At 39.5% G+C, this 22653-nt stretch overlaps 1 protein-coding gene across 1 annotated transcript in view; it reads right to left on the bottom strand.

Annotated features, from left to right (window-relative positions):
* The window catches only part of SUSD2 (sushi domain containing 2), a 271052-nt gene that overhangs the window by 136618 nt on the left and 111781 nt on the right, over positions 1-22653 (bottom strand). Inside the window, exons 10-14 of the mRNA XM_089677367.1 lie at positions 17491-17661; positions 10152-10400; positions 7834-8100; positions 2744-2920; positions 1820-2024 (exon numbers count right to left, since the gene is read on the bottom strand). Coding sequence (XP_089533493.1) covers positions 1820-2024; positions 2744-2920; positions 7834-8100; positions 10152-10400; positions 17491-17661 — 1069 coding nt within the window. The remainder of the gene's footprint in view (positions 1-1819; positions 2025-2743; positions 2921-7833; positions 8101-10151; positions 10401-17490; positions 17662-22653) is intronic.

The raw sequence follows: 22653 nt of genomic DNA, 5'->3' as shown, positions 1-22653 counted from the left end.
CTGACCGTTTGGAAACTCAGGCACTGCCCAAGGGCCCGGGGTCAGCAGGGGGCCCCATGAGATGCCCCTGGTATCTTTTTCACAGGCTTTTTTGAGTTTGGGCAAGGGCACAGGGGCCCCATGATCCCCTATTACCCAGGGGCCCCATGAGTTGTCAGTCCACCCCTGGCCCCGCCCCCACCTTTGTAGATTGAACCTCTCCATTGTCCTGGTGACCACTCTCTCCTAAGAACAAATTGATCAAAAATCTAAAATTTTACATTTTCCCCAGAACAAGATGTAATGGTAAATTATCCAAAGGGAACCTGTTCCAGTCCAAACTGTCTAACAGAGAAATGTCTTTTACTTTGGAGAGATTTTCTCCTACTTCCTATTGCTTCTATGAGACAGAAGGTGAAGAGAAAACATCTTGTGGAGACACAGGCAGCAAAAACATTGACATTCAGGGGTTGTAACAAGGTCCTACTCTGTCTAAAACAGAAAAAAATTAGGCTATACATACACTTTAAATAAAATTCTTTTGAAAGCTGACAAGCTAATCAAAGGCATAAAACGTTCACCTATTTAAATGAAATGATAGGCCCAGCATATAATGGACATAGTGATGTATGTTTAAAATTATGCAGGCATTTCAAAGCCTGCTATATCCCCACGAGCTCTAACTACTTTATATTTTAGCCACCTAATTGAGTTTGCTCAATTTTTTTTGAGAACAGAACTTAATTCTGATGGAAAAAACCTGAACACTGCTTACTATGACTACATATAGGTGTCCGTTTATGACACAGAGAATAGCTGCGATTCAACAGATCTCAGCTATTCTCTGGTCATTCACAGTTTATGACACTCAGGAGATCATGTCAGCCCTTCTCTGGAGATCTGTGTTCTTCCTCCAGATTCTCCAGCCCAGAGCTGGAGAATCAGAGGGACCAAAAACTAAGCAGAGATAATTTACCTCTGTTTAGTAAACTGATCTTTTACTGTAATCTCACGAGATTATAGTAAAATGAGCCTTTTTTCAGAGTTTGTAGACCGTTCTCCAGCGTTTGGAGACCGTTCTCCCTTCGTTCGGAGAACTGCTTCATAAACTGCATTCACAGGAGAACTGTGTTCTCCGAGAATGCCGGAGAACTGAGCAGCGATCTATTACCTCTGGTTCATAAACGGACACCATAAGTAGGTAAAAAAAGTAACAACCTATACTCATGCTTCTTTGAATTACTGAATACCAAGGCTATCATTTACTTCTAAAACAGGCTTATCAAGAAGTAGTAAACATGTTTTCTTAAATGAAAATAAACACAACCCTTTGATGCTAAGCAAAAAAATACCCAAAATTAAACTGTGAGACTCACTAATAATCAGTAGCTATATAAATCAATCTAAAAGATATAAATAAAACAACAATACAGCATTGATAAAAACAAAGAATGAATTTATATATATTTTTAAATATATACATATTAGTGGGATACAGGGAAATCAGAAATAGATGTCCTAAATTAGGTTACATGTGCTATAATTCTCCATATATTTTGTCAAGCTTCTTTTATGAAACATATTTGCTTTTTTTATTTGCATCTTGTGAATGCATTGCTGAATGGTAATGAAGAACGTTTACTGTTAAAACAGTATACAGTATTTTATATTATATAACCTAATTCCCTACTGATATTTGGCAATGCTTTGTGAGTGCTCCCTGCTTAACTGCGTTGGATGACTTCTTTGTGTTTGAAACTGCACTCTTGGTCATGATAACCTTAGAGGAACATAATAATATTTTAGTGATGTTCCTAGTTTCACGTTTTACATACCATACCTGCATTTCACTACAGAGCTTTCAACAAAGGTCACACCTAGAATGAGAAAATCTCTGCCCCCCATCAACAGGCCAGACTCAGGCTCAATGCGCACACAGTATGTGCGGTAGTCTCGACAGCAGTTGCCAAGATTCTCACAGGTTACATGGCAGGAGCATTGACCCAGGAGTTGTCCACACTGCATAGAACAGGAATTGGCAGCCCCTGGATAATAAAAGAATAAACACAGATTGCCAGATTAGCTCTAAAGATTCATTACTTATTTGATTAGGTACAAAATAAATCCATTTTAACTATATTCTACTGGATAATTGCCTTCTTTGATATCTGATTAATATACAATCCTATATTTCCAACCTACATAACTAGGTAAAATATATATAGTAATTAGATTCACCTCACATTATGTGCGATTTTTAATATGAGTTGTTACTTTAATAAGTTGAGCTAGAGATAATGTATCGTATGTTAGGTTTGTTGCAACTATTTCCAAGTCCCGAAAACCTGTACCAGGAGATCTCATCTGTCTCATATTGGCTGTTGACACCATGCAGATCCAGAATCTGTTAGAAGGTCAGTGGTAACACAGAAAACTGTCACCCTTTAATTAAATGAAAATCTTTTGGTGCCTTTTGGGCAAAGGATATGATTCTTAATTTATCTGGCCAAAAATTACACAATGACAATCTAAGAGCAACTTAACAGAAAGGCATCATCAAGAATCCTTGTTACAGTAATGCTTTCATTGTCTACAAGACAAGTCCCCCTTTCTACAACAATAAGAAGAGCAGATTTCTGGACATCCTTCACTGGGGCCATGTCTTTTTACCATTTAGACATGGGTGCTAGTTCTAATTGCAGCACTGAATATTAAAACCTAAAAATAGTTTAACAATTTGTCTATGTATTCTTACGTTTCTTACCTAATAAACACTGAGTTATTGCTCCAGACCATGTTCCATCAGACTGACATGTTCGCTGTTGGGACCCAGACAGTACAAAACCACTGTTACAACTGAATGTGATGGTAAAGCCAACTAAGTAGGTAGTTCCATTCTTAGAACCATTTTCTGGTGGCCCTAGCCAGCCACATGACACCACTAATAGAATAAGACAACAGAATAATATTAGTCATACCAGAGAATACAATGGACATCTTAGTACTACTGCATGGCCACTGTTTCAGATAAAATCAGTTGCTGAAGTAGATATTGTTATGTTATTGTTAGCCTAGCCTTGTTTAGTCCTGGAAAACTTCTGTCCATTTCTCCATTAGAGGATTTTTTTTTTTACTTTGCAAGTTTAAATGTATATTTTATACATTTAATTAATTATAAAATAGTAAAGCATTATGTCACAAACATTTAAAACAGAGCGTTTCCATGAATCTTAGCGTGCTAGGCTTTCTAACAGAAAAGTACCCCATGGGCTATATGTTTGAAGTCACCTAACTATACATGAGTAAGGAAGATGCATTAGCTCTGACTTAACACTGCTTTTTTTCTTTTTGTACTTTTAGTGGTTACACCAACTGCAAGAGGGATGGTTTATTGTAGATTTTCATTTTACTGATTTCAGCATTCAGTCATTGCAGTGTTCGGTGAAATGGATAAGCTGCTCTGGTTTCTGGGAAGGTAGTACTTCCAAGGACCATAGAAAAGAAACTTAAAAAAAACCCAAAAGGATTCCACAGGCAGGGGTTTCCAGCTTTCTTCAAAACTGAAACTCAGCAACCTGGCTTGCTCTAGCAGTGTTGCTTCTCAGGGCCATAGGCTTAGGCCCCTGTCTGTTGCTCTACACAATACTCAAACTTTCCTGTGCACACATGCAGCTCTGGTTGCTCTCCAGCAGCCACACAGACTCCTGAGCCGGAGAACCACAGATAATCCCAAAGTAAAAAAAAATGTGCACATATATATACAGTTGTAGCTGATTGCTCACAAAACCTTCAATTAGGGTTGGAGACTTTATCCCTCCTAAGTCTCTATGAAGCCCCAAAGCTCCAGCACCCAAACCAGGAGTTACCAAAGCCTTAGAAAACCAGTATGCATTTCCTGGAATGCCTAACTCTATTTGGGTGAGAATCCTAATTGACACTTGTACCTTTCATGATCCTGTGATCCAGTCTCACCTGTTAAACTACACTCTTATTGCCATTTTCCACCTTGACATGGTGTCACAGGTTTTTCAAAGAGCACAATAAGCTCATGTTGTGAAACACTTGCGTTTGAGCAAAGCTCTGCTCAGCATGCATTTGAACACAAAATTTAGAAAAAGGCCAAGTTTCCCTCACTTTGCTTGCAATGCAAATGCATTTTAATGCAACTTGCTTTCTCAAAAGTAACACATCTTAAAAAAGGTCAAATGCAGAATTTTTATCCACAGTGCACCAATAAAGCAAATGGGAATCTGTTGACCTGCTTTCGATGTGTGCTTTGAAACTCAAGGCAAAAGCTGGAAGGTATTGATTATCTACATGAGCCGTAAGCAACTTAGACTTGACACTTTTGTGATGATCATAGAGCTTTGAAAAGTTACAAAAATCATTCTCAGTAATATATACAGTATCTCACAGAAGTGAGTACACCCCTCACATTTTTGTAAATATTTTATTCTATCTTTTCATGTGACAACACTGAAGAAATTACACTTTGCTACAATGTAAAGTAGTGAGTGTACAGCTTGTATAACAGTGTAAATTTGCTGTCCCCTCAATATAATTCAACACACAGCCATTAATGTCTAAACCGCTAGCAACAAAAGTGAGTACATCCCTAAGTGAAAATGTCCAAACTGGGCCCAAATAGCCATTTCCCTCCCCAGTGTCATGTGACTTGTTAGCGTTACAAGGTCTCAGGTGTGAATGGGGAGCAGGTGTGTAACATTTGGTGTTATCGCTCTCACTCTCTCATACTGGTCACTGGAAGTTCAACATGGCACCTCATGGACAAGAACTCTCTGAGGATCTGAAAAAAAGAATTGTTGCTCTACATAAAGATGGCCTAGGCTAAAAGAAGATTGCCAAGACCCTGTAACTGAGCTGCAGCACGGTGGCCAAGACCATATAGCAGTTCCAAACAGGACAGGTTCCACTCAGAACAGGCCTCGTCATGGTCGACCAAAGAAGTTGAGTGCACGTGCTCAGCGTCATATCCAGAGGTTGTCTTTGGGAAATAGACGTATGAGTGCTGCCAGCATTGTTGCAGAGGTTGAAGGAGTGGGGGGGGGGGGGGCAGCCTGTCAGTGCTCAGACCATATACTGCACACTGCACTGCACAAATTGGTCTGCATGGCTGTCGTTCTAGAAGGAAGCCTCTTCTAAAGATGATTTACAAGAAAGCCTGCAAACAGTTTGCTGAAGACAAGCAGACTAAGCACATGGATTACTGGAACCATGTCCTGTGGTCTGATGAGACCAAGATAAACTTATCTGGCTCAGATAATGTCAAGCGTGTGTGGTGGCAACCAGGTGAGGAGTACAAAGACAAGTGTGCCTTGCCTACAGTCAAGCATGGTGGTGGGAGTGTCATGGTCTGGGGCTGTATGAGTGTTGCTGACACTGGGGAGCTACAGTTCATTGAGGGAGCCATGAATGCCAACATGTACTGTGACATACTGAAGCAGAGCATGATCCCCTCCCTTCAGAGACTGGGCCGCAGGGCAGTATTCCAACATAACGACCCTAAACATACCTCCAAGACGACCACTGCCTTGCTAAAGAAGCAAAGGGTAAAGGTGATGGACTGGCCAAGAATGTCTCCAGACCTAAACCCTATTGAAAATATTGGTGGCCACACAAAATATTGACACTTTTGGCCCAATTTGGACATTTTCACTTAGGGGTGTACTCACTTTTGTTGCCAGCGGTTTAGACATTAATGGCTGTTTGTTGAGTTATTTTGAGGGGACGCATTTAAACTGTTATACAAGCTGTACACTCACTACTTTACATTGTAGCAAAGTGTCATTTCTTCAGTGTTGTCACATGAAAAGATATAATAAAATATTTACAAAAATGTGAGGGGTGAACTCACTTCTGTGAGATACTGTACATGCTTGGCCATTCTTATATCTAAATAAATAATGTGGAAATGCACATTCGTCCTTAAATTAAATAGGTTGCCAGAGTCTCTGTTGTTATGGCTTCATAACAACCTACATCCCAGTACTGACTTTATATGATTATGATAATGAAAATAAATACATGCTTAAAACATATGTAATGCTAGTAGACATAGATTATATAATTATTTCTTTACTTGCTGACCTATTCCACCATTAAACTGCATTTAAAGCAGTTGTAAAGTCTATTTTTTTATATTTCTAAAACAAAAAAGCACTTACACTTACCAGCTCTGTGTAAGGGTACATAATGACCCTGAACCTCCTCTTCTTCTCAGCTCCACCTCTTCTGCATGGGCCACTATAGGAAGTCACTTCCTATGGTGGCAAATGTGTGGGCTTGCTCCTGCGCTGGGCTGTGTGTGTCCATATACACACACATAGAGAGGCTTGGCCCAACCCCCACTCCCTCCTCCCAGAATCGGACTGAGAAAAGCATGAGCCAATAGCCACTGCTGCTCTCAGCCAAGCCTGTGAGAGAGGGGAGAGGAGAGAGAAGACCTGCAGATGGGCACACCTTTGGATCAGTTTTGGAAGGTACTGTAAGATTTCTTTTTACTTTAAAGGATAGGTTCATGTTATGATCAGACTGACCCCTGCTCCCACCCCCTACTAGCTGTCAAATAAAGTAAAAACCCTCCACCAGCCCAGCCACGTCACTCATTCACAGTCCTCTGTGAATGAAAGACTACAAGTCCCGACAGCCTTAGTGGCTTTTGGCTTGTAGTCTTTAATGAATTATCATGGCGCTGTGGTAATTCATTGAATCTTCCTGTCAGTATGTCTGCTTGCTTGTACATCCCGTATGGGCAAGCAGATATACTGAGAGATCTGCAGGAGACTTGCATGGCATCAGTGATCTGGTGATTGATGGTGCAATGCTTTATAGGCTTCTGCAGACAAAAATAATAAATGCATATTTTTTACCTGTTTGTTTACCTTGTTATTTTGCATGGTATTTACCTGCAAAAGCCATAAGTGACAGGCTATAGCATTCCCCTTCACTCCTCACCCAGCGACTACATAAAAGGTTATGTATTAAGGTAAAGGGCAGTACAGAGGACAGCACAGACAGTGATTAGACACAACCAGAAGAGTAGAGGGCTATGACAAGCAAGGAGGGAAGAGGCTGTTCCAGGGAATTTACTCTTCCTGAAGTAGTCAAACTTTCAAGCTCAAAGACACACTGCAAGTGAATAAATATTGTTTATGGAAAGGAAAAATCCTGCAGTTAAGCTTTCAAAATAAATTATTTTCTGTGTTTTTACCTGCAACTTTTTTAAACTGTTGAAAGGGTGTCTTTAAAAAAAGTGGTCAGGTGCAGTTATTATTTAGCAATAGCGCTGCTTAAGAGCAGCAGAGAGCAGTGGAAAAAATTTATAAATCAAGCTGTAAACATGTATCAGTGCTAAACATTTCTTTCAGTGGTTTGTGTCTCCATCCCCTTGAAAAACCATGAACTGGTATTATACTAACCTAACCACAAATATTAATTTTGAACTTAAATTTTAGAACTTGGTCCACCCTACAAGATCATACATTCTACTGTATTTGTGGCCTTGAGAAAATCCATCATTTTCTGTAAAACCCAGTCAAATCCAGCATGAGGGATGTTGGAAAAAGACCTGCCGTATTTTCATGTGTTAATCTCCATTTCACTTTCTAACACATTACTGAACTTGTTAACGATTAATCATTAAGTCAAGTTCTTACAAAATGCAATGCATATAACAATAGGCACAATTAGTTATCCCAATGTGTACTAATTCAGGCATTCTTAGACACATCTTGTGTGAGCAAAGTCTAAATTATTGCATTTGTTCAGCTTTATTATGATTCTGCTTTTAAAAAATGCTCAAACAACAAAGATAATAAAGAACACTTAATCTACCTTGTTTAAGATTCTCCACCAACATGTTGTGACTTTGATGTGAAACCTTGGTAGCATTGCCAATGTTCAGATTTCTTGTGGTAAAGACATCAAATCTGCAGAATAAATCATTACCACACAAATCTTCTACCTCCTGGAACAGTGGGTCACTTTGCTCATCCTCAACTCGAAAGGTAGGAATGAAACTAGGATCGTGCTTTAAAGCGTACTCCTCAAGAAGTATTTGAGAGTCATACTGAAAGAGTGAAGTCTGATTTGTGACTGACCCTAGAGGAAGAAAAAGAACATTTATAGCACAAATGGCATCAATTTGTTTAGCAAATAAATTAAATTTAAGACTAACTTTATATTCTGTACATATATTTGTCATTTTTTTTAGATTTTTTTTTTAATCATAAGAAAGTCCTAATATATAGAGCAATTACGACTTGAGAAACTTCATGGGCAGATGAATGCCAGCTACAGAATTGAAAGTCTAGTACTCTAAAATGTTAAATATTGATATACAAAGGTTGATAGGAAGTCACTTGGGCACCACATACCCAATAATCCAGCTCCCTCTGTGTAATCCCCCCTTCGCCCCCCTTCTCAGGTTGATTCTGATTTTAAATAGAGAGTACTTGGTCCTTGTCTGCCCCTCCTGTGGTCCACTTTTTCCCATGTCTGGATAATAGCTGCAGCTGTCTCAACCTTGTGATCTTTGACATTGTGCATTCTCCTTGAGAGGGCCTGACATATTCTTGTCAAGTAGTATTTCTGAAGAAGCTCATTGTGAAACACATTGAAGAGACTTCTTGTTCCAATTCCTTCAACAACTATATTTTGTCAGGGCAATGTTCAATGAAATACATTTATCTGATGGTATAGGTACTTTATGTCACAGACCTATGTACAGGGGTTTTATTGCAAAAAGGTACCCTAAAATTTTTTATTTTTATGATAATTTTAATGAGTGATACATATTGTAATAAAGTATATTTTAAGCATTTTCTATAAGGTTGGTTTACTAAACCTGGAGAGTGCATAATCTGGTGCAGCCCTGCAAAAAAAACAATCAGCTTCCAGGTTTTATTTTGTCAAAGCTTAAATAAAGAAGCTGCAGTTAGATGCTGATTGGCTACCATGCAGAGCTGCACCAAATTTTGCACTTTCCAGTTTTAGTAAATCAACCCCTATGTGTTCAATTTAGTTTGCACCTATAAAATCCCATTATTTATAATGCATTATTTCTATCTTTACTCTATGGTGTTGCTCAATTAATATTGCTCCATCACTGGCTGGACCAGTGAGATGTTGCTCTGTCATTACTCACTAGGCATCAATGACATTTCTGCAATACTTCTGCTAGTAAGGGAGCAAACTCTTTCAGGTAAAGAGGTAAGTGCACCTTGATAAGGTGTCACCAGTGGCAGATTTGCCATTATGACATAGGCCTAAATCTGAAAGAAGAACAATTAAATGGTTAAAGATCACATGCTTCTTCTTTAGGATGCATTAAAAGTTATTTGGGTCCCATTAAAAAGGAGTGATATGTCATCCCCCCATTCTTAGTTTTTTTTTGTAAGACTAATATAAAACGTCAAAACAGCCAAAGTAGACATTTTGGTAATGCAAAAATGTAGATTAGTAGTAATAATATCAGATATATTTTTTCATTTTAGATACATGAATACTTAGTAATGTGTAAGTGTAACCTTAACAGGTATTTTTACCTCTCACAAGGATCACAGAATACTCCTCCCCCTTCACCAGCGACAATGCCTTTATCTGATTTTCTCTCCAGATGATTAGAACCAGAAAATGTTTATGAAAGCGTTTTAAGTTTTCAAACAGAGTGTCATTAATTTACACATCCTTTAATTAATGTTTGTAACCTTTGATAATGAAAGCCGCCCTCTGGTAACATTTACTGTAAATGCTGAGAGCCTGTATATTCCCTAAACTTTTAATATCAGTGTTAAAGATCAGTTTATCTGTTGCTGCAACTCAACTGTGCAAGAGTTATATAAAAGACATTAGTGCCATGTACCCGTGTGCAAATGTTTCTTCCCAATGAAAGGTACTCAACCTAGGCCACACCTACACACTGGTTGCTGAAATAGGTAGATTTCTGGCTGACATGTGCTTTGTTATTTCAGTAGGTGGGACCTAAAACTGATAACTAATCAGACTGTATAGACAGCTTTGACGTGTGAACATACTGTTCACACAAGTATACATTACTAGAACTGTCATAGGCACATAACAGAAAAAATATCCAGGGAAAGCACTCTGTATTGAATAATGTATGCTTGCCATTCAACCTGGTGTTTACTCACAATCTGCACCAAACTGGTAAATTTCTTCTGGGCTGGCAGTAGAAGGTAAGACAGTGCCATTTCTTAGAGTGAAGTCATCTGCAGGATTATCATTCATGACTCCCAGAAGTCCTTGGGTTTTGTTTTTGAATATCTCAGGCAGAAGAATTGACAGACTCAGAAATCCTTCTATTTCTCTCACTTCCACCCCAGCTCCTGAGGGGAACATCACTGTGACATTGGACTTATGGGGTGAGAACAAGAAAACCCCTAAACAAAATAAACAGAAATATTCTTTTCACTTACAATTGGTAGAAGACAAGGTAAAAACACTTCTTTTAATTATTTTAGACAGATTTGATGAATTCGCAACAAAAAAATAAAAAGTGATTTTCTCAACATCCATGTACAGGTTATCGCTATCACTGTCCATATGCTTGTATTGACTGTATCTTGGATTTATCAACAGATGATAGTTACATTACCAGAACAATTAGTCTTGGCACAGGGACATGGATGATGTTTGGCACAGACCTGAATGGAGTTGTTCTTGATACATCGGGTACCTGATAAAGTTAACCTGGTTGTTTAACCTCCCTAGCGGTCTGATTATGTCCATATTTCTGAGCTCAAAGCGGTACTTTTTTTGCATGGAAATATGTATTTTTTTATTGTAGGCCTGTAATTTTTAGGAATAACTCACTGAAATCTGTCCGAACAAGAGTCTAGTAAACATCCCGGGTAGGATAAAACTTGAAACACTAAATCATAAATTATAATTTAATAAATAATCATAAAAAATAATAATATAATAATAATAAATGTAATTCAATAATATAATCAAACCAAAACACTGAAATTTGAAATATAGCGCCAAGTTCGCACATCACTGAGCAAAGTCGCAAAATCGTTTTCAGTGTCTGATGACGAATTTCCCCATGAATCATTATCACTCAATTCTGCAAGTGGTTCTAATTTACTATCGCTGTTCTCTAGCTGGTCTAAAACCGCTTTTGACATAAAGGGACGATTTTTGGATGCCATGGACGTTTCTCAGTTTCCAGGCAGAAAGAACAGTAAAAATGTAGGCAGGGCACAGGACAAAGCACCCGGGACAAAATGTATGTGAAATGGCTTGATAGAGTAATGTTTTACTATGTGATTTTAGTGATTTTAGTGAATGTCACTTTTTGTCATTTTCAAATTTCCCGCCATTCTGTCCCCCGTACATCCCGATGCTCGCAAGGGACGGAACCCATGCTGGCATCCGCTGGATTACATTGCCGGGGATACTGCAGGAGGGACATCGCAGGAGCACAGGACAAGGTAAGTGATCGAGGGATCCCGGAGCAGCGCCGCATGGTAAGACCAAGTGTAGCTCGGGGTTACCGCTTGTGGTACTAAAACTTTACCCCGAGCTACACTCGGGAATACTGCCAGGGAGGTTAAGAAATAAGGACTTTTGACTTACCTTTTCTTTGAATACAGTAAAGGACACATGATCATTTATGTCTTGACCATGGGTTATATACTGCCTCCTTCAGGAAAAAGACACTGGCAAAGTTGTTAGACCAACCCATATAACACCTCCCACTGCCAGCAATCTTGTTTTTTGCTAGTGTCTTTTGGTGATGGACTGCCTCTTTTTACTGGGAACAGGTTTCTGGCATGTAATGTTCCAATATTACTGAAAGACTGAAGACTATGGCTGGTTCTTCATAGGGAGAAATCCTGAAGAAGTCACGTGATTTAGCGTGACGTAATGCGTAGGTACGTGGGGAGGAACTTCCGGTACGCTTTGACGTCACTCCCGGCACGGGCGCCATCTTGGTGCACCCTATACCCATGCAGTACACCCATAGTATGTGGTGTAAAGGCGAGTGTTGAACTACAGACATGTGAGTGGGCATTTTTTTACCTGTGTTATTGGCCTCATTAAATAACGTTATCACACTATGGAGGATCTTTTTGTTTTCATCTCTGTGGTCCCATATGGAGGGTAAAAAGTGTTGCTGATGCAAGTGGCTGGATGAGACCTATAAGGAGAGGAGTGACTGCCACTATTGATGACCACAAGTGGGGTATTGACCTATGAAGAGTACTACCTGTGAGGATTGTGGAGTGATCCTAAAAGCGACCTGGCCGTGTGGGGTCATTGTAAGGAGGTGAGGGGGCATTTTAGCCATTTGAGGATTTGCACCTGTAACCACGATCACACGAATATCACCTGCATGTGTATTGATTATTTGGAGCACGAGTTGATTTGTTTGTGGACTTTATTCATTTCAGCATTTACATGTGGGGGACTTTGATTTGCATTTGCGTTTTACCGTGGACTTTTGTCTAGTGTGGTTCACAGATCACATTTTAGCCATTCATCCCGGGCTAGGGATGCACACACTTGTTTGCACCATTTATAATTAAAACATCCCTCAGTTGTGGATTGGAGGGGGATCTTAGATCTTTTTTCAATTGTTTGTACACATGTTTACCACTGTATAATGTATATATATATTGATTTTTTATGATTTTCACACTGTTTGGAGGGAATTAGTGTATAGAGCTGCACTACTTTATATTCTTTATTTTCAGTCCTTGTACAGAACATCTTGTACTAGTGGGTGCACTGGAAATGGCCTGGTAGATTTCTTATACTTGGGAAGAGATCCCATACTGGTGACCTTAGGTCCAGCAGGTGGAATAAATCTTGCTTCAAACAGGACCTCATCCACTAGAATCCTAAAGTGACATTAAACACTCAATTTTTTAAGCACTTTCAACAGCTGATCTAATCACTTAGGCTTGCCATAGACGAGTAGAAAAACCAATTGTCCATTGACTGAGAAGCAAAATTGCTGTTTTTTTAAATACAGTTGTGCCATCAATTGTTTCGGAATTTTCCCTGCAAAAACAACATTTTTTCTTCATCTGTGGAATGGTGCAATGTAGTTTGAGCTATTGGCTTGAAATATTACCAATATCTGGGTTTATTATGTTAAATAGCTTTGCTTCACACACTTCCAGCCCCATCTATCTGGATTCCTTGTTGTGATTACAAGGTTGAAACATGTAAAATGCTGATCAAGAGTTAATTAATAAATTAATACATGAGAAATGATATCTTGCAACATTGGTAGGCAATCCATTTATCCTGAATATAATTTAAACCTACCAATGGTGCAATATATCATTTCTCATGTAAAAATTTATTCATTAACTCTTTAGGTGTACATTCACTCAAGACTTCACTTTCCACTGGTAATTATTTACTGTGAAGACCAGAATTTCAGGGAAGCAGCACTGATAGAACAAGAACCAGTAGCACTGAAAGTTCTAAACTGCAAGTGCTAGGGTAAGAAACTTTAAGTGTTACTAAACCGCAGACCCTGCATTCACTATATCCGGTCTTCCACAGTACACAGAACATAGAAATGCAATTATTTTAATAAATATGAACTACTAAACACCTTTTCTCATCAGCAGTTAGATCAGTCTTGTGACTTCTATCAGTGTCCAGCTGAGCATTGGTTAAAGCTTGTAGGAGGAGTTTTCATTTTTCCCTATGAGGTTGCAGGACCCATGACCCTCTGTCTGGACAGTGCTGATTGACCCTGTGCTGATCACATGCCCTTTCCCAAGAAAAAAAACCCTCTCTAACAATACACACCACACTGAGCTTGTTCACAAGACTCTGTTCTATCAGGATTCTATTGGGGATTGTGGAAGAAGGGGAGGATCAAAGAAGACAGGATCAAACATCCTTTTTACACAATGCAGAGGATTAACCCCTTAGGTTCCACAGTGAATATAACAAGCATGCTTTACTGCATATACAGACTCATTTTACTGTAGTGGGTTTAGTAACACTTTAACAAATAGTTCTCTAGCAAATGTTTATTTTATTATGCTAAGCTAAAAAATAATAAAAGGTTTAATACTACTTTAATGGTTTCTTTAAGCAGATTTAGGGCAACTTCCCATCCACCTGGAAGGATTTCCCAGACTCCAAGGATTCACCCTGCATTTCATCAACTTCCTTCCCCTTCTCACCTTTATCGAGTAAATGAAAGAAAAAAATGTTGAGACAAGTTCTTGAGGGGGACTGGGAAGCATGGAAGTAAATTTGGATCATGTCTTTCCTTTAGGGCCAATTCACACTGACTTGCGCTGAAATGTCTGGAAAATATATGTACATTTCCATCCATTTTAACATGCGCTGACGTTGAAATACATTTTGACGTCCGTTGACATGCATGCACAGTGTTATGGTGTGAACATTGGAAATTGTTCTTCAGATGTCCTTCCATTGATCTGCGTTTTACATCTGTGTTAAAATGCAGATCAATGAACTGGTGTGATTTGGCCCTTAAACAGATTATCTACCTGAGGAATATATGTATATGCTGCTTATTGTTTACAGAGAGAGAGTTATGAAGCCTTGATAAAAATGTCTCTTGGCTACTGACCTAGCACCCTCTGTTTTAGGTAGATAGGATTTTTTATTTGGTTAGTCAGAGGCTTGTTAGATGCCTGGGATGAGTCAGCCTGGGAGTGAGGCAGTGAGGTTACCTCAGGTCTAGCTGGGAGGTTCTGGTCAGGGTTTCTGGAGCCCCCCCACCATTCTAGAAACTGGAGGAACTTTCTAGGAGAGGGGTGGAAGAGGCGAGGAGACCTATGTTTGCATGTTTAAGGGAATTTGGCCAATCCCCAGTCATGGTGGCTAAAAGCCACCCCTTAATGTGAGAGAGTTTGGACAGCAAGTTATAGTTGGAGTTGGGTGGAAGATGGATTGAAGGAAGGTGTTGGAGCATGGAGCCTGGGAGTGGGCCACAGGGAGGGGGCCTACCTACAGGCTGGAGCAGACAGAAGGATCTCCACTGCCCTACAGTCTCCTAGGGAGAACAATCTGTCAACAGGGAAGGAGCCAGCCCAGCATAAGGCCTGAAATCAGCTGCAACTCACCAAGCTACAGTGAAGGACAATACGAGTACTTCTACATCCCTTGAGCCACAGAAGAGAGAGGGCTGTCATGTGCAGTACCCAACTAGTTCTCATCTGGGACTGCTTCCCAGAGGATTCTGGAATCCCTTGGCCAGGGATACCATCACGAAAGCTGGGTGAATGAGAAAAGGTTAATTTGGGGTCTGAGGAGGTACACCAAAGGGGACTCAGAGCTCCTTAAAGAGACTGTTGCTGATTTTTGGTCCACATTTTGTACAGTGTTTGCCAAGAAGTTGTCCTCAAGTTTTACAGTTCCTTGGGCATCCCATATACCCCAAGACCCCCTCCAGGTTGTTAACCCCTAATAAAAACAACAAAAACAATCTCAAGGACTTTTTTACAGACTTCGAAAGAAACTGTGGAAAATGCTTGTTGCCTGGCTGTGCAGAGTTTAGGGGGACCCAAATTAAAATCCAGGGGCCCTCAAGGGGGTAGCACTTAGACATGTGCAAAATGAAAAAATTTGTTTCATTTCGTTTCGATTCAAAATCTAACACATTTTGTGTAGCTGGATTCAGTAAATGTATTCCGTTCGTTTTCGGGATTCGTTGCGGTAATTCATATTTGAATTCAATTTGAAAATATTTCAACCAAATTCAAAAAGTCATTCACATTCGAAATTGGTTCAAATGAATTCTAAATTGATTCAACACAATTCGAAAAAAGTCGTTCGAAATCGAAATTATTTCAACCGAATTCAAAAAAAATTCAACCAAACTCGAAAAGTTAAGCTGGCCATATAGATGTAGGTTTTCATCCGAGAATATTAGTTTCAAGAATATTCATTTGATTTTCTAACCATTAGTGGAGTCAAATTGATATTTGTTTTCGACAGCAGAAACATAAACATTCGAAGGGGCAGGAAGGAAAACTTTTCTCCATCAAAATAATTTTTCAGCCAGTGTATGTGATTCTCATTCAGAAATTACATTCATTTTAAAAATCAAATGTTCAAAAAGACAATTTTCGAACAACATTTGTCCATTCATCAAATGTGCAAACAATTATCGTACAACTTTTCTTATGAATATTCTCGGCTGAAAATCTACATGTGTATGGCCAGCTTAAATCAGGGGGAAAAAAAATTTAATTTCGAATTCGATTGAAATCTTTTCGAAATTGGTTGAAATTGTTTCAAATTTGAATAAGGCTAGCCATACATGTGTAAATTTTCGTCCAAGAATATTTGTTTCAAGAATATTTGTTTGATTTTCTAATCAGTAGTGGGGTCAAATCAAGGTTCATTTTTGACAACAGTGACTGAAAAATTTGAAGGGGCAGGAAGAAAAACTGTATCTGCTAACTTTTAAGAAACAGCCACTCACCTGTTTCTCGATCCCACGGTGTCCCCCCCACAGCCCATTTCACCAGCCGTCCTGTGTTCTCAGCATCGGCATCTTCAGCGTGGGCACCCGGCTGTGACAGCTTGTGGCTTCAAAGCCGGGTGCCCGCTGTGCATGCACTAGTAGCGCTGTGCTTTGTGAATGGTACCGTAGTCTTCTGGGACCTGTCACACGGGAAGAGAGGGGGGAGGTGTCAATCCTTAACGGGGAGTGGGGGACCAGTCCTTAAAGGGGAACATCCCCTTTTGGGTGGAGCTCCGCTTTAAAATAGTTTTTGAATGTTTGTTCGATTTTGTTTTCGAATTCGAATTTGTTTTCAAATTTGAATTTCAGCCAAATTTAGTTTCGTTATTTCGGAGTCGATTAAATTCGTTATTTGTGTTATTCTGAATTCTAATACATTCGAATCTCCGCATAAAGAAAAAAATTTGTCTGAAATTCAATTTGAAATGAAACGAATCGCACCTGTCTAATAGCGTTACACTACACTACATCCAAAGACTGACATTCATAGTAAGGTTCCTGGTATGTGACGTGCACCAAGTAATTGAACCCTGTAATGATTGCTTTTTCACCTAACATAAACATTCATTGGACAGTGCACTTTGGCCAGCTCTGCAATTGTTGTAATAAGTGGTACCTGCTTGCCCTTGCTTAGTCAGCAGAGAAAAAAAAAAAAAAAAGTTCTGACCGAGGTTTGGATTGAGTGAATTGGAAGGCATTGTCCCCTTAACATACATGGACAGAATGTCACACATCTGCATTGCAATTGAATTGTTTTACAAGGGCTGCATATGGATACACAAGTCTGCGTGCATGAATGACAAAGTAACAATATTGAGAGTGATTGCAAGTTAACTATTTACTTATTCTTATCGTTGATCTAGTTAAACAATCTATAAACGTCTTACATTGCAACATCTCTTTTTTTGTTTATATCAGGATCACATCTGTCCATCCAACGAACATTTCCCTGTAAATCCTGATACATTCACATGAATGTCAGGGTAACCTACCTTTCATATCCATCCAACTTTGTTCTTCAAAGCTAATGATGTACCCATTCACTAGAACTTCCAGTGTATTTATGGATTCATTTTGCTTGCGCACCTCAATTATATCAGAATCCTCTTCTTGCATAGCCACTGAGGAAATGGCAGCTACATGAGAAGTCTTGTTTGGGAGAGCTGGCAGAAATAGACAAGAGGAGAAGATGATGTAAAAAACAAGGGTTGGGCTAGGGGTAGAATCAGGCAATTCACAAGAACATGTATGGGATAACAAGGGTATAAAGAACTTTGCAGGTAAATCAGTCCATATACAGTTGTGTTCAAAATAATAGCAGTCAGACATCACTAACCTGATCAATCACTGTTTTTTATAGAAATGATATTTCTACATGGCAAATAATTTACTAGCAGGTGTAGTAGAGTAATAGAAATCCAACAGACCCAACAGTCATGACATGCATGCTGCTGATTCTGTGTAATTGAATCACTAATTGAAAGGGGCATGTTCAAAATAATAGCAGTGTGGAGTTCTATTAGTGAGGTCATTCATTCTTTGAAAAACAGGTGGCAATTATTGCCCTAATTTAAGGAAGGAAGGCAGCAAATGTTGTACATGCTGGTTACAGTGCATTTCTCTCTGAAATTCTGAGGAAAATGGATCGTTCCAGACATTGTTCAGAAGAACAGCGTATCTTGATTAAAAAGTTGATTGGAGAGGGGAAAACATAAAGAAGTGCAGAAAATGATAGGCTGCTCAGCTAAAATGATTGCAAATGCTTTCAACTGGCAACCAAAACCTGAAAGACGTGGAAGAAAGCGAAAAACTACCATTCGAATGGATAGAAGAATAGCCAAAATGGCAAGGACTCAGCCAACAATCAGTTCCAGGAAGATCAAAGAAGGTCTAAAGTTACCTGTGAGTACTGTTACAATTAGAAGATGCCTATGTGAAGCCAAGTTATCTGCAAGAAGCCCCCACAAAGTCCCACTGTTGAAAAAAAGACATGTGCTGAAGAGGTTACAATTTGCCAAAGAGCACATTGACTGGCCTAAAGAGAAATGGCGCAACATTTTGTGGATTGATGAAAGTAAGATTGTTCTTTTTGGGTCTAGTGGATGGAGACAGTTTGTCAGACGACCCCCAAACACTGAATTCAAGCCACAGTACACTGTGAAGACAGTGAAGCATGGTTGCGCAAGCATCATGATATGGGGATGTTTCTCATACTACGGTGTTGGGCCTATTTATCGCATACCAGGGATCATGGATCAGTTTGAATACATCAGAATACTTGAAGAGGTCATGCTGCCTTATGCTGAAGAGGAAATGCCCTTGAAATGGGTGTTCCAACAAGACAACGACCCCAAACACACCAGTAAACGTGCAACATCTTGGTTCCAGACCAACAAGATTGACGTTATCATCCTGGGCTGGAATACCTGTTCACAGGTGGCAGAAGTTGGTTGACTCCATGCAACACAGATGTACAGCAGTTCTCAGAAACAGTGCTTATACAACTAAATATTAATTAAGTGATTCAAAGGAAAGCAAAATCTTCAAACATTTTTCAGTTTATATAGTGAATGTTTGAGTTTGTAAAGAAGAATACAAACACTGCTTTTATTTTTAACAGTCTAATATTCACTTTTCTTCAATTTTTTTAGAGGAACAACACAAATTTGATATATTTTTCTTCATGTTTTGATTTGGAATAGAATGTGTAGTGTTCCCAATGCATTTGTATGTATGGAAATAAAAGCTATTAGAAGGATTTTGAGCTTTATTCACTTTTTTCAACACACTGCTATTATTTTGAACACAACTGTATGTGATATGACAGCAGAGGTGTAGCTTGAAGCTTGTAGGCCCCAATGCAAACGTTAACCTGGGGTCCCCCCATTACCACCTGCTGCTTCCACTGTGTACTAACATCCCAATAACCCTTGAGAGAGTACAACATAGGTGTACAGTATTGGCCAGCACTACAGAAGAAAAAGATTTGGGGGTACTTATTTCAGATGATTGCAAAATGAGCAAATAGTGTGGCCAGGCAGTGGGAAAATCAAACAGAATTCTAGGATGCATTACTGGAGTGGTCACCAGCAGGAGGAAGGAAATCCAGATTCCCCTATATAGATCTTTAGTGAGGCCTAATTCAGAACACTGTGTCCAGTTCTGGAGACCTCACTTAAAAAGAAGATATTAATAAGATAGAACAAGTCCAGAGAAGGGCAACAAAAATGGTGAAAAGTCTGAGGGATAAAACATATCAAGATCAACTTCAGGAACCTAATATGTACAGTCTGGAGGAAAGAAGAGAAAGGGGAGACATGACTGAAACCTTTAAATACATCAAGGGGGTGAAAAAGGTTCCAGAGGGTTGTATTTTCAATATAAAAACCAAGATCAAGAACACGGGGACATGACCTAAAACTAACTGGTGGAAAGTTCAAAACTAATCTTAGTAAGTATTAGTTTACTGAAAGGGTAGTTGATGCTTGGAACAGAATTCCAACAGAGGTAGTGAGCCAGTCAGCAGTGGTTTCAAACATACTTGGGATAAAGATAGATCTATACTCAGACAAAAAAGTTAACTAAATAAAAAAATAAAACAAAAACAACCCCCCCCCAAACAAAAAACAACCACAAAAAAACAACTGAACAAAAAATGCCCAAATAATTAAAATAAATAATTAGGCTGAGATAGGAAAAAGGCATGCATTACCATTTGACCATATGTAAAGAAAGAGGAAAGGACAGGTGTAGAAAATGTTTTTATGTTGGAAACCACACAAAGTAGTGTCTAATTATGAGGTAAATAAGATAGCGGACTCTAAAAAACCTTTAAAGAATAAGTTCACCTTTGGAACATGTTACATGTTCCACGTGTACTTAGACTGGAACATGTGCCATTTTCCTATAGCTGCAGCCCCTGCCCCTGCCCCATACCCTCATGGTGACAGATAGTACAGGGAGAGTTTTCAGTGTTCTGTGAATGAGTGCCTACAAGTCCCTGCAGCCTTAGCGGCTGTTGGTTTGTAGTTTTCAATTAACTAACATGGCACTGTGCAGCGCCGTGGTAGTTCATTGCAGCTTCCTGTCAGTATATCTGCTTGGCCGTACATCCCGCAGGAGACCTGCATGGCATCAGTGATCTACTGATCACTGGTGCAATGCTTTACAGGCTCCTTTGGACAAAAATAATAAATGCACATTTTTTCACCTGGAAAAAAATGTGTATTTATTATTTTTGTCCAAAAGGTGAACTTATCCTTTAAGCTTGGCAGGTATGAGCTGGAGTTACTCTGGGTGTTCGTAGTTATTTCACGTAGGAAGTAGAATAAACAGCAAAAAATTATGAATATGGTTTTATCCATAAAAAGATTACTTAAACTTGACATGAAAAATGACACACCAATTTTGTAACCAGAAAGATGATAACAAACTGGCTGCTCCCACAGGAATAGCTGGAGAAGAGAACCATGACCAAGAACAGAGTGATGTAATAAATCAACAGATAGAGGGCAAATATAGTAAATACTATAGGAATTTCTATCTCCAGAACAGTAAAAGAAAACCCAGAAAAGTGCAAGGTCCAAGATATTCAGGAACATAGCCTGGAATAAAAAGATACACTATATTGCCAAAAGTATTGGGACACCTGCCTTTACACACACATGAACTTTAATGGTATCCCAGTCTTAGTCCGTAGGGTTCAGTATTGAGTTGGCCCACCCTTTGCAGCTAGAACAGCTTCAACTCTTTTGGAAAGGCTGTCCACAAGGTTTAGTAATGTGTCAATGGGAATGTTTTACCAGGTGAGGCACTGATGTCAGACGAGAAGGCCTGGCTCGCAGTCCCCGATCGAATTCATCCCAAAGGTGTTCTGTCGGATTGAGGTCAGGACTCTGTGCAGGTCAGTCAAGTTCCTCCACCCCAGACTCACTCATCTATGTATCAATGGACCTTGCTTTGAAAACTGGTGTGCAGCCATGTTGGAATAGGAAGGGGCCATCCCCAAACTGTTCCCAGAAAACATGAAATTGTCCAAAATGTCTTGGTATGCTGATGCCTTAAGAGCTTCTTTCACTGGAACTAAGGGGCCAAGCCCAATCCCTGAAAAAACAGCCCAACACCTTAATCCCCCCTCCACCAAACTTTACACTTGGCACAATGTAGTCAGACAAGTACCATTCTCCTGGCAACCACCAAACCCAGACAAATCCATCGGATTGCCAGACAGAGAAGCATGATTCGTCACTCTAGAGTCCAGTGGTGGCATGCTTTACACCACTGCATCCGATGCTTTGCATTGCACTTGGTAATGTAAGGCTTGGATGCAGCTGCTCGAACATAGAAACCCATTCCATGAAGCTCTCTACGCACTGTTGTTGTGCTAATCTGAAGGTCACATGAAGTTTGGAGGTCTTTAGTTATTAACTCTGCAGACAGTTGGTGACTTCTGTACACTGTGCACTTAAGCATGCGCTGACCCCACTCTGTCATTTTACATGGCCTATCACTTCATGGCTGAGTTGCTGTTGTTCCCAGTTGCTTCCACTTTGCTATAATACCACTAACAGTTGACTGTGGAATATTTTAGTAGCAAGGAAATATCACGGACGGACTTATTGCACAGGGAGCAACCTATCATGGCACCACGCTTAAATTCACTGAGCTCCTGTGAGTGACCCATTCTTTCAAAAGTGTTTGTAGAAGCTGTTAGCATGCCTAGGTGCTTGATTTTATAAACCTGTGGGCATGGAGGTGATTGGAACACCTGAATCCAATGGTATGGAGGGGTGTCCCAATACTTTTGGCAATATAGTGTATATGTTTTAGCTGTGCGTGTGAAATCGTTTGGCTGTATTTGTTTTTTGACTATGACTTGGGTTTCAGTTCTTTCAATCATGGAGGCTCATCGTGTTATATGGGTGTTATTAATGAATGCAAATGCAGTCTGCCAGAAATGACCACTAATCCAGCCATCCCATTGTTTTTGAGAGGCGTACTGAAGCAGGGTGCTGAGATGTATTCAGCAAGGTATGCAGAGCGCTCTGCTGGCTCCTCCTACCAACCATAATCTGTTTGCAGTCCAAAGAAAAGCACAGAAACCCAGGGTCTAAAATAAGGTATGTAATGTAATACAGAAAAGCTATCTGAGCATT

Source organism: Staurois parvus, unplaced genomic scaffold (assembly GCF_062004578.1).
Source record: "Staurois parvus isolate SC_StPar_1 unplaced genomic scaffold, SC_StPar_1.0 ptg000014l, whole genome shotgun sequence".
Lineage (NCBI taxonomy): Eukaryota > Metazoa > Chordata > Amphibia > Anura > Ranidae > Staurois > Staurois parvus.
The sequence above is the reverse complement of the archived record's forward strand: the minus strand, read 5'-3'. Positions and strand labels throughout refer to the sequence as shown.